At 39.0% G+C, this 13174-nt stretch overlaps 1 protein-coding gene across 1 annotated transcript in view; it reads right to left on the minus strand.

Moving 5' to 3' along the window:
- The window catches only part of GABRG2 (gamma-aminobutyric acid type A receptor subunit gamma2), a 93027-nt gene that overhangs the window by 7893 nt on the left and 71960 nt on the right, over nucleotides 1-13174 (minus strand). The window contains exon 7 of the mRNA XM_045027516.1: nucleotides 2463-2615. Coding sequence (XP_044883451.1) covers nucleotides 2463-2615 — 153 coding nt within the window. The remainder of the gene's footprint in view (nucleotides 1-2462; nucleotides 2616-13174) is intronic.

A 13174-nucleotide genomic window follows, 5' to 3' on the forward strand; every position in this document is an offset into this window, starting at 1 on the left:
AGCATTGTAAAGCACCCAGGGTTGCAGGGCAAATGGTGACACAATCCCTCACTGGTCTGGATTGTCCCACTCCCACCCTTGAACCCCATCACACCCTTTGGTGGGGAATGACTGGCACAAAGCCAAGAGCCAGCACATTTGCAACAGGGAGTTTCCTTCTAACAGGGGAATTCTCTGCTGCCCATTTGTTGTCAAGTTCTAGTCCCTTTAAGCTACCTGAGTGGTGCAAACAGGCCAGTTCTCATGAGAGAATCCGGTCCATGCTGTACATCTCAAAAATAATTGAATTCACTTACTGATCTTGTACACATACAACATTATTTTAAAAAGCTCTGTCCTGCAAGTCCTTGATAATCTGGTTCTGAGTCTCCATTGGAAAGAACTTTGCAATCGTGTTGGCTAACCTGTATTGTGTTTTTGTGCAGAACTGAAAATTAGGCTGGCAAATCTAAAGACATTTTTACTTATCAGGACTCAAATCCAGGTCTCTGAAAGTGAAAAGTGGGTGGCCTTAATTTTATCATCTAGCCACATAATTTTACTTTGCATTTTTAGTGCCATCAACTGTTTCTCAGAAACAAGTTATATTTATCCTACTCTAAGTTTATCAATCGGCCAATTCATGTAGAAATTGCTAATTGTAACTAATTGCATGTGAGACTTTTGGGACAACATATGATAGGAACTCTGATGACATCTCAAAATTTGTTTGATTTATAGTTGAGAGGACTCTGTTCCTGTGAAGTTTCCCCCCTAACTTTTGCCAGACCCAGAGGTTTGGAGATTCTTAGAAAGCTGGTTTGAATTTGGGGGGTGTTTACTTGAAAGAAACCCAGACTTGGGCCTTTTGAAGTTTGCCCATCACTAGCATAAAATCATGTGATTAAAAACTGCCATGAAATATTCCAGGTACATTTCAGAAATGCACATATTCACATGCCTGGCTTCAGTGTCCCATTCTGTAGGTGAAGTAACCCCCTTGGATGAAGTTCATCCCTGAGGGAAACTTACAAAGCATAGACGGACCACTGCAAGTGCACAGAACCCTGCTGAAATCAATGGAGCAGGCTGGCTGTGCATTGTAAATTGCAGGATCAGAGCCTTAAAGTCTAATTTCAGATCTTAAAATAGGTCTTATGTGGTGTATAGGCCTTGTGTGTGCCATCTGCAGAGGGCTGTCTGAAGATGGGTGATGTTCAGAGACAATAACTTTGGCAACAGCTGAATATTTTTTGTGGGAGCAGGGGGCCAGGAGAGGTCACATAGTAAAGAGTCAGGTATTAAAACACATAATCATACAGAAGTAAGTATGGAATTAAAATACAAACAACCGAGATACCAAAACATGGTGAACAATAACTCTTTAGATACAGACAAAAACAAATCTTATAACTAAACACCACCACTTCTTAACAGAGGTAAAAGAACAGCTGATTTTTGGTGCTTTTGAGACATACATATGAGATTTGGTAAAAAGAAAGATTGTCCAGATAGCAAGATAATAAAAATAGGTTTGATCCTTTAGGGAAATAAATTTCTCTCATGCATGGATGTCCTTTACTGAACCAGATGTTCACACAAGGAAACTGGGAGTTAGGCTATTGTGCAGCTATCAAAAGAAAAAGGATGGAATCAATTTTTCTAGTGTGAACATCACATCTTTTTCCAATAATCCATTATTTCTGCTACCATTTAAAAAAATTAATAGTGGGATATACAGACTTGTAAAATGTTAAACTACATGACATGCTGCCCAACACACTTATAACTGATCTTTTTTTTTAAAGGATATTCTTATTAAGCAGGCAAAGGAGGGTAAATATCCATTTTCTTCATGAATACACATGCACTATGATGGCTGGTACAGATGTGATGGGAGATCTTGCAGCACCCTTAGAGACACCTCAGCAGAGAAAGCTCAGGACTTCACACATGATATATACCCCTGTGCCATGCATGTACCTTTGTTCAACTTTGTTCATGGTATTTCATGGATAACTGGCCAGATTAACTCTTCCTTGGCATCGACTATATTCATAGCATTGGATGTTTTTGTGTAAAAGCCAAGCTGCTCAAATATCAGAAAAATGTTCCCCAACATTTTTATGGCAAAAAAAGGATGAATTTCAAAAAAATGCAAAGTCTTGAGTATATAAGGGAATCAGGTGCTCCTGAAACTCACTGGTGTGCAGGCTTCCACTGCAATTATTTGAAGTATGCAGTCCCTTTGCAGGACTCAATATAGTAAAAGGAGGATGGGAAAGAGATGCAAATACTGCTTGACTCACATTATACCTAGACAAGTGACATAAATTCCAGTTGCCATCTAAGTGACAAATAGAACTCTTTCGCATGTGATGCACAGGGAACTATACTAGACTTGCAGCCAGATGCTCCCCTATACTGGAGCTCTGGTAGATACATAGATCATATCATACATGCTGTAAGACACGGCAACTCACCCAGAGATGTTCTGGCTGGAACTGCATCCTTGTTAATCCAGAAAGAGACCCAGGACAGCACTACAATGAGTGTGCAGGGGATGTAGGTCTGAATAGTGAAATAACCCATTCTTCTGCTCAAGTCAAAGTAAACTGACATGACTACGTAGTCCCCTGTAAAACAAAGATATACATAGAATTGCATTTAAAAAACCCTTTAGATTTACCATCTGTTACCTAGGTATATACATACTGAGTTGTGTTCAGCATGTTTGGATAGGCACAGGCACACACACATATTCTGTAGAGCTGTGTAAACCTGGCTGAGTTTGATTTCCTGCTGTTCTTTATTAAATGAACCCTGCTCACTTCCATGTTAGGGAAGGAAACATCCCCCATGGCCCCACATGTATGTACTCCAACCTTCAAGAGGAACAATTGTCTACACAGCACAAGGTGCTCCCTCCCCAACTGTCTTATTCCCCTCAACCTGCTCTCCTTTCAGCTGGATTTATTGACCAATCTGCAACTCCCTAGCATAGTGCTCCATGTATCCTAGCACCTGTCTCACTAATGGTACAGCATGTCTCCAATCACTGTATCAGAGTGCTTTTCACACCTATAGTGGGAAATCCTTGGTGCAAAAGAGTTGGTGGGAGAAGATGGCCCCAGGCCCACCAAAGGCTCCATTCCAATTTGTGGAAGTCTCTGTTAAAGAGAAGCCCCAGACTAGAATAGCAGGGATGATTGTAAATCTACATTTGCAGAGCTGTAGGAGGGAGGGTTTACCAAAACTTACTCTTGCTCAAGTCAGCATAGTTAGTTGTTCATTTTGAATACAAATTTACAGGCATATTAAAATTAAAAACCGGTACTTAATCTTCACTAGAATAATCCCTAATAAACTCTAAACATGAAAGAGTTTAGAGGTAGCCTTTCCAGGACTGGTGCTTTTTCCAATAGAAATGTCTCCATCCTAGCCATTCCTCACTGCCCATACTAACCATATTGACTATTACTGTTATTATAGTCTTTATCAACTAAAGCAAAAGAAACCTCCTTACTACCATTAGAATACTGACAAACTAATATAATAGATATCTGATATATACTGAGGAGTCCGAGCTAAATGCTAAGGGTCTGTTTTTATTACTTTACCCTAATTCTCATATCATTTCATGGACAGGCTAAAGTTAAATATTTAAAACATACATGGTTAAAGAGAACTATAAAATCAAAACCCATACAATTGCAATATCAATGATTCTTATCTCCTGTGAGTCTAATTGGCCACTTTGTGAAAGATAGTTTTTTTTTCAATTTGAATTTCTGTATTGATTCACTTTAACATATGCTATTAACTGCCCTGGCATTTCTAAAATGGGTTATCTCTCTGCCATGCTATGATAGAGATTACACTATGTATTAGCTGCTGTATTTCAAAGGAAACATCCTTTAAGAGGAAGCTCTTTTCATGTTTAATTTTTTTTTTGTTTAAATGAGGCTAAAATCAGCAGAGGAACAAGAGGTAAAACAAAGACCAAAAAGTCTGACAAGGAACAGATACAAAACACTGGTTCATGGTAGAACTAATGGAAAACAGATTTTCAATGTGCCTAGATAACTCATCAGAATATTAGAGTCCAAAGTCACAGTCAAGGACATACATAGATTGTAGACCCTATGAATGTTGAAAATTGTATTTATATTATATAAAATTACAACAGTCCACTGCAGGGTTTCTTGCTTCTTTCTATGAAATTGCTGGTCTTGAGCCAGTATGTTGGAATGGATGGACTGGTATGTAACTAATTGTTAACCCCGCATTTTATCCTAGTTTAGGACTGATTTCTTTTGGCCCAGAGCTCCAGAACCTGTAGCACTCTCAGCTCCAAGCACTTTTTACTCATAAGAATAGGAAATGGCATGGCTAACTCATGGCAATACCATTTTTGTTGTTGTTGTTGTTGTTGTTGTTGTTTTTTTTTGCAGGCCTTCTAGGACAAAATCCAGACCTCAGAATCCACCCTGACAAGATGGGCAGATTAATTTCACCTACCCAGGTAGCAGAACTGCTGTGAAGTCCCTGTGCAAAGCAGATTCAATAGGACTTTATGCAACATGCCCCCGACTCCCACCCCTTGCCCCAACTTACAGGGTGGGGAAAAAGAATAATTGGAGATATACCTACCTCCTAGAACTGGAAGAGACCTTGAAAGATCATGGAGTCCAGCCCCTTGCCTTCACTAGCAGGACCAATTTTTGCCTCAGATCCCTAAGTGGCCCCCTCAAGGATTAAACTCACAACCCTGGGTTTAACAGACCAATGTTCAAACCACTGAGCTATCCTGACAGGAGAATATACTGTTACCTATATTTCCCCAGCTTGCCCAGGTCCTACCCTGTGTGAGACCCCTATACAGCCATCCACATCCAGTCTTCTATTGTGGTACTACTGTCTGGGAGTTATGAGGCAGGAGCTTTATTCCTTAAGGCAAATATAAAGTATTAATTATTATTATTATTTTATTATATAGTACATTTAATGGACACATTTTCTTATTTAATTAAAAAAAATAAAATTATGTCATTCCTCAATCCTCCTCTCCCCTGCCCCCCCAAAAATATATAAGGAAACTCTCAAGAAGTTAATAAACTAGTAGAGGTCTTGACCCACTTAGCACCATTTAAACATACCTTGGATTCTCACTCTGATGTCAACAGCTCTTCTCTATGAACAATTTATTTCCATGGAAATGTGAGTTCCCTTTCATCTGGCACTTGCTATACACACTGGGGACACTCCAGAGCAGGGGTGGTCAACCTATGGCTCCGGAGCCATATGTGTCTCCTTGTATAGGCACCGGCTCTGGGGCTGGAGCTACAGGTGCCAACTCTCCAATGTGCTGGGGGATGCTCACTGCTCAACCCATGGCTCTGCCACAGGCCCTGTCCCCACTCCACTCCTTCCCATACGCTCCTCTGAACCTGCCGTGCCCTCTCCCCCTCACCCCCGAGCCTCCTGAATGCCATGAAACAGCTGATCAGGAGGTGCGGGGAGGGAGGGTGAGGCATTGATCGGTGTGACTGCCGGTGGGTGGGAGGTGCTGGGAAGTGGGGGAGATGATCGGGGGCTGCTGACGTATTACTGTGGCTCTTTGGCAATGTACGTTGGTAAATTCTGGCTCCTTCTCAGGCTCAGGCTGGCCACCACTGCTCCAGGTGCTAATGTTTTCTATTTAATTTATCAAGAATTTTTGGTCCTTTTTCTGCTGCTGGATTCCTGAATTGGAAATGTTGGTAAATGACACATTTCGGTCAACATGTTCCCTTGAATCAGACACTGATCTAAGCTTTTAGATTTTGTTCCTCCTTCACAAACACCTTTTGTTCTTTCCTGCACTCAAGACCTGCCTAAGGAACTTGATTAGTGCCCCTGAATGCATCAGCTTGTGGCAACATCTACATAGTTCCCAGGTCTCACTGCCAAGGTCTGGGCGAGGTTGGGGGAAAAGGTCCTTGGGGGCTGAAGCAGCTGCACTCATAAGGGTAAAATGCGAGCTAAAGTCAATGGGAATTCTACTGAAGAAGTGCTGCCGGACTACATCTCCAGTGGTAAAGAGTGTTTATATCTGTGCAGCTGCTTTGAGGTGCTTGTGGGGAGTTGATGATGAAGGACTGTCTACCACTCAGGGTACTGGATTAGCATTCAGGAAAGCTGGGTTCAATTCCCAGATCAGCTACAGATTTCTTGTAGAAAATGCTGGCCCTGTTGAAGTCAAGGTGAGTTTTGCCATTGGCTTCAATAGGGCCAGGATTCCACCCTTTTAAGTGAAACCCACGTATGTGTACTTCCACCTTTTCATCTTCTCTGTATGTATAAATATCTCATGTCTGTGTGTTCCATTCTATGCATCCGAAGAAGTGAGCTGTAGCTCACGAAAGCTCATGCTGAAATAAATTTGTTAGTCTCTAAGGTGCCACAAGTACTCCTGTTCTTTTTGCGGATACAGACTAACACGGCTGCTACTCTGAAACCACTTACTCTAATCTATCTTGCCTCTGTTGCCTATTTGTAAAATGAGGATAATACTTCCCTAACTCACAGTGGTGTTGTGAAGATGAAATCCATTAATGATCACACACTACAGCTGGTGGCGGTGGTTTATAAAAGTAGCTAGTTAGGGAGACCCTCTGCTGTATATTTATACAGAACCAAGCTTTGTGACATATAGACAACGAAGTGTTCTTTACACTGTAAAGATATCAGTAGTATCAAGGATCACTTGTAATAGCAGCCACTGTGACCCCACACTGCGAAAGTGCTCTGTCTGAGATGATAGGCTTGTTGTGCCTCTCACACCATTTTCACACTAATATATCACTCTATTGACTCCTCTGGAGTTATTCTTTATTTCCACATGTGTAAAAGTGTGAGAGGAGGACCATGCAAGGTATCTTAGTGATCAAAAATAATGTCAACACTTCATCAAAAATCCCACCTGACTCCCAGCCCAGTGTTCTACCCATTATATTCCATATATAATTCCATAAATTAAATATATATTTGCCTAATTTTTCTTGAACAAGAAGTGACATTGTACATACTGATAAAGAGAACCCAAACTGTGCAAACATATACATTGCAACTAAAATATTTCTCAGTGAAAACTCTGGGATAATTGGTCCCATAGCATGAAAAAGAAAATAACTGTTCACTTTCAGACTATAAAAGAAGATAGCCTATCTTATGCTAACTATATTTATAAGCAGTTTCTTTATGGATATTTATTGGCAGTTGTTAAAAGCCAGGATGCAGTCATTCGGGATATTGCTAACACAACCATATTTGCACCCATCTATGAACACTCGACAACATATCTTATAAACATACCAAATGCTAATTCACTTCAATTATTTTAATAAGTAGCTCTCAGATTTCGGGCAATAAAATTATGCTTGCCTTTTGTTCAACCCTAGATCCAAAGTGCAGGCTAATTACATATCTGCGTTGAAAGTGTAGTCAAAGGTAACAATAAAATATTCTTTTTATGCAGCTTCTTTAAGAGTACCATATTATTGTGACACTATAAGGGCCATTAATTAGCCTTTCTCACTGTTAGCTATACATTGTATCCCCATTTCAGAAGAAATTCTTCAAATTCTACCTGTAAACTTCCCTTTCACAATTATCTCATTTTCCATCAAGCATATGTTTGGCTTTATTTTTAAATTTCCGAAGTACACCTGGAAGATTCTCTCTCAGCACAGGTGTATGATATAAAAATTAATTGCACAACTTGCAGATATTCCAGCTATCCAGATTTCTAATGTTTCTCTCCCCACACCCCTTTTACTTGCAACTGAACCCAAAGGAAAAAATAAACATGATTTAAAAGTATGGAAACATGGAGACATAGATAGGAATAACATTTTATTTCAAATTAAAAAGAACAAAATAATGTATGATTTAGAATGTGTGGAGAATCCCATCTTTTTCAATTAGCATGGACTATAAGCTAAAAGCTATTCACTAGGAAATATTTCTGTAAGAATACGTGGTTTTGACCACAGGAGGGCACTGTCACCTCAGAAAGGAAACAGGCAAAGACCATAAGTCTGTCAATGGAAAACAGAATCTTAAAGATATCAATGACTGCTCCTTAAAATGATTTGCATAAACACAGCAATGGCATGATGCATTCTGTAAGTATATTGATATGGATGCTCCTCCAAAAGAATGTACTACAACTTTAAGACAACCCAAATCCTATGTGATAGAAATGTTACTAAAGTAATGGTGCCATCATAATATCAATAATTGAATATAAACACCATGTAAATTGTTAATGGGAAAATTGTTGTCCTATGGTGGCAGACCTTACCTTCATTTTCCCCATAAATAACTAAATTAATGGGCAATAGGTCCATCAATAGTCATTAGCCAGGCTCAAGTTGTCCCTAAACAAATGCCAGAAACAAGAGGACAGGGAACTGATCTCTCAAAATTGCTCTGTTCTGTTCATTCCCTCTGAAGCATCTGGCATTGGCCACTGTCAGATGACAGGATTCTGGGCTAGATGGACAATCAATCTGACCCAGTATGGCCATTCTTATGATCTTAATAGATACATTCTTGATCTGTCTCTTTTATTCTTAACACTACCAAAATAATCTACCTCCAGCATACAAAGATTCCATTTCATACAGCTTTTAAAGAATTAACTGATTAGGCAAAATACTGGGGTTTAATGGAAAAGGCATATTTTGTTATTTTTAAGATATATTATATGAAAATATCTTCACGATATAAAGAGTTGGCTTTCATGAATATAGCCTTTCAATAAGAAGTGATAATTATACTACCTTAATCAAAGCAATCCTGGGCGTCACTCTGAATAAAATTTTTAGCCAAGGTAAAGAAACAAGTGTTAAGTGACTACAAAGGTCCTTCTCTTACTTATTTCCCAAGACCTATATATGGTTTTCTGCAGGAGTTTGCTGTATTTATGGGGAAGCTGGTGGGAACTCCATAATTAAGGTACTACTGAAAAATGCAGTTAGAGAGACGTTTTACCCTATGGTGATTTTGCAAGAAAAACAAAATTGCTATTTTCCAAACTCACACAATTTACGAAAGGGATGCAGATTTAATATCTGTGAAAAATGTAAACGATTCCACTGACTAAGTTAAAGTTTAGAAGCTGTTCAAAATGACCCATTTAAGTTTTATTAAGTTCTTAGGGTCCCTCTAATTTAATACCTTTAAAGAGGTGAAGTGTCAAATTTACCATGTGAAGAGATATTGATAGTATCTTGTCTAACACAGCATGGTTTTGTTTGCATTTTTCACCATAACGTCTTTCATTTCTGCCAAAGCATTTGATGATAAATGCACATGACGATGGATGGATTTTACTATAAATGGGACAGTGACGCTACAATGAAAGTGATATATAATGCATTTAACCAGGGCACTGCCAGGATTTAAAGAGCCCAGGAAAAAGAGCCCACCAGCTGTTCCATCAGCACCCCACCACCAAGTGGCAGACCCTACCATCAACCCTACAGCCCCATCCTACCCTTAATTTTGTTTCTGTCCCTCACAGTGATTTTAATTCTGCCCCTCAGTCAAAAATGACTATTTTACTTACTATTTCCATGCTTTGTTGTATTTGTTCATTCATTCATTTTTCAATCACACAAGGACTAAACAGTTTAAAAAAGAATTAAAACATTTATCTGCTGCAACAACAACAACAAAAAATAATAATAACATTCCCTTTCCTTGCAGTTGTACAGCTGCCAAACTTCAATAAAAGACCAAACAGATTTCTGGTTTTGGAGAAAATACATTCAACATTAATATCTTGGGGAGGGAGGGGGAAGGAACAATCTGCTGCAGTACTGTAGATAGTTGCTTAAAACAAAACAAAAGCCCTCAGAACCTCTGAAATCCTACAACCGAATGTTCAGTATTTGGCGTGTCTGTCTGTTATATAAGGGACAAGGCAACCCGTGATTATCATTGATGCTGCATGGCATCTGTACTGAGTGAGTTCCATTCCTGTCCATTTCAAAACCATGATTATAGTTTGATTATGTAATGAAGTAAAACAACATTAAGGTTTGCACTGTAGTCGATTTATAGAAGATTATCTCTGGGATTCAGCTATCCACAAGCCTGGTTTTCAATTTACATTCCAAAAGATGAATGAATCCTAATTACCTTCTACAACATGAAGAGAGAGAGAGAGGTTGGGGGGTGGTGTTTTGTTTTTAAACAAATTTTGTGTGTGTGTGTGTGTGTGTGTGTGTGACAACAAACACATTCTGATCATGGGGAAAAAAAACTGGTTTGTGCTTGTGTTTGTAATGACAACCCCAGCAGATGAAACTACTGCAAAATTAGAAGAATCATATGGCTATCCAAAGAAATGAAATAACTTTACTACTGGCTACCAGCCTGACAATTCATGGAGTTTGTTCAGTCCGTAGCCACTCATTTCAACTTGGATTTTGATATCTCATTTCATTTCACAGATGGTGTTCCAATATCATTTAGTTTCTAATTATAGGATGGTCCATTGTAATGATGCCAGACAGTAGCTAAATGTCCATAGGTTTCATTAGTGGAACTCTCCCTTCTCCCCTTTGAATCTATGAGAACAAAACTCAACCATAAGAATTCACTGTGGCCTGAAAATTTTGGCATGTTACGGGGTCTCATTGTGGTGTGTGTTATAAATAGTCCATATCTGAACACTAAAAATTTGAAGAAATCTTGAATGTGGGTGGCTTTGCATAGTCCAAACTATTTTCAAATGCAATTCTGTCAGTACTTCTTTCCCCATTTGGGATGTAATTAAAAACAAACTAACTCTTTTATTTTGAAAAGCAGCAAAGCAACTGAGCTGGCATTAGCAAGCACTTTCCAGCAAAAACAGAAGGATTTTTTCGTGTGCGGGATTAATGTGCATGTGTGGCAGTGCCATTGATGTAATAGATTGTAACTGCTCTAAAGGAACCGTTCTGTGTAAATAATCTGCAAATTAAAGAACCTTCTGCTTGCTCTCCCTTTCCCCTTCCCACTACGCTTCAAGGTATGGTGAGATCTCTGTGTTTCACTCTGAGCTGTTCAGGTTGGTTAGAGTATTTCTTTTCGCATTAACTTCTGGGACACAGTGATAAATATAATAATGAAGCAAATAACAGCAAATTTAAAATAAATGCACATGTATATGACTAACATCTGCAGTTACAGCAGCTAGAATAAAAATAATAAGGCCAGATTTTCAAAACAACTCAGCATGTAAAGGGTGGAGTTCTTTTGCAAATCTGGCCAGATATGTCACATTGAGTCCTCAGCGCTTTTGAAAAACTAGCCCTTATTTAGATGCTAAATGAAAGCTGTTCTCTGTAAACTGGCCCTGAGGGTGGGTGCTGAACCTGGCCTTGATTTATTTTCAACATTTTGACCAAAAGAGTTATCATTATAAGTGTGAAAGCTCCAAGAAATAACGTGATTGTGAATTTGCATAAGGAAAAAATATTGTCCGATGATATAATCTTGCATAGTTAGAAGCTCTGAGGTAGAGCTCCAACCTTGCTGCTGTTACAGGGAGGCAACGTGGCTGGATGGATTATTGTTGTGGTCGTGTATGGATGTTTCAATATTTATGAATTTATTTACCTATCACTGCTGGTTTAGATTAGATACTATGCTAGGATTATGGAACTGCATGGGATGGAATTTGTAAAGATGCTATTAATTTAGTCATGATAAAAACATAACCATTCCTTTGGATAGATAGTGACAAAGAAAGAAATAACCTAAAATGGTGGATTTTTAAAAAATTGGTTGGGGTGGTGGTGGATGAAGACAAATTATTAAGGAGGAGGTTTTGCATTTATGGACTTCCTAGACAAAAATGTATTTTCAATAAATATTTGAATGACAAGAGGGAGGGAGTCCACTGCACTGAGGATATGGAGATTATTCTGAGTATAGCAGGATGCTTGGAAGAAGGCATGGAGGTAGGAGTGGAACAAACAGAGCAGGAGAAGACTTTGTAGGGGTCCAGTTATATCTAGTTCTTGTATCTGAGAATGGCAAATGGGGAAGCTTCTTAAACATAAATTTCCCCAGGCACATCCTTCCACATTCTTGCCCAAAACTTCAGGAGAAGGTGCTGTAAAATAAATATAATGCTGATCTCCACAATAGGAGAAATCAAATTAGCTAAAGCTTCTGTTCCAACTAACAAACCACTTGCATCTAGTGTCAGCAAAGCTCCCAAAAAAAAGCATTACTGTTGAATGAGCAGAATTTTGGGCATGCCATGGGCACCGATGTGACCATTGATGAGTGGTATAGTTCATAGAATGTTGCCTTACGAATTCTCTTTAAAGTCTTTGTGGATTGTCTGTGATATGGCAAAGGTCAGTTTGAAATTCCTCTGAAAGCCTTTCATTCTGGGAGAGGAGAGAAATTCAAGGGTAATGAGCATTAATTTTTCATCTTTATATTTCTAGTTATTTTCAGAGCCAAGAAACAGCATTATACCCCCACTGCTGTAATAAAACCAGATTTTTTTCTGTTTTTCCCTCAACAGGGTGGAGTATATGAAATGCAGGGAAGTCAAGTTCTATAGAGAGGGTACAGATTTTACAGATTCATTCTGTCTGCAGGAAGTACCACTAGAACACCAGCATCATGCTTCCACAGAATGCACACAGAAATCACTCGAATGTTGGTCTTATAAACAAAGAGCCAGGAAGATTCTGGGATGCAAGGAGGAACATAAGATGCTTTACTGCTTGAGTGCCTGCATTTTTTTAAAAAAACCACATCAATTTCATTTATTTTTGGCTTCCTTTAAATATTTTAAAAGATTGCATCTGTGTTTCACTGGAATTTTTGTTTTAAACCCCCAGGAAACCAATCTAAACTACCAAGAAACGACTAAAACTCACCCGGGTATGAGATCCTGGAGGGCAAAACATCAAGGAGCAAAAGTATTTCAGATCAAAACCAACTTTCTCCAAAGCTCAGCATGATCAGCTCCCAACTGTCAGGCACTTCAGAGAACCAGGGCAGCTCAGTGATAAAAGGAGACGAATTTCAGCATAAGTACAGGAGCCAAACAAAGCTAGAGAGAGTGAAAAGTGGATTGGTTTCTTGGGGGAAACAATACCAGAAAACTATCACAAGGAGGCACTGTGGAGTAATG

This window comes from Mauremys mutica, chromosome 8 (assembly GCF_020497125.1).
Source record: "Mauremys mutica isolate MM-2020 ecotype Southern chromosome 8, ASM2049712v1, whole genome shotgun sequence".
Classification (NCBI taxonomy): domain Eukaryota; kingdom Metazoa; phylum Chordata; order Testudines; family Geoemydidae; genus Mauremys; species Mauremys mutica.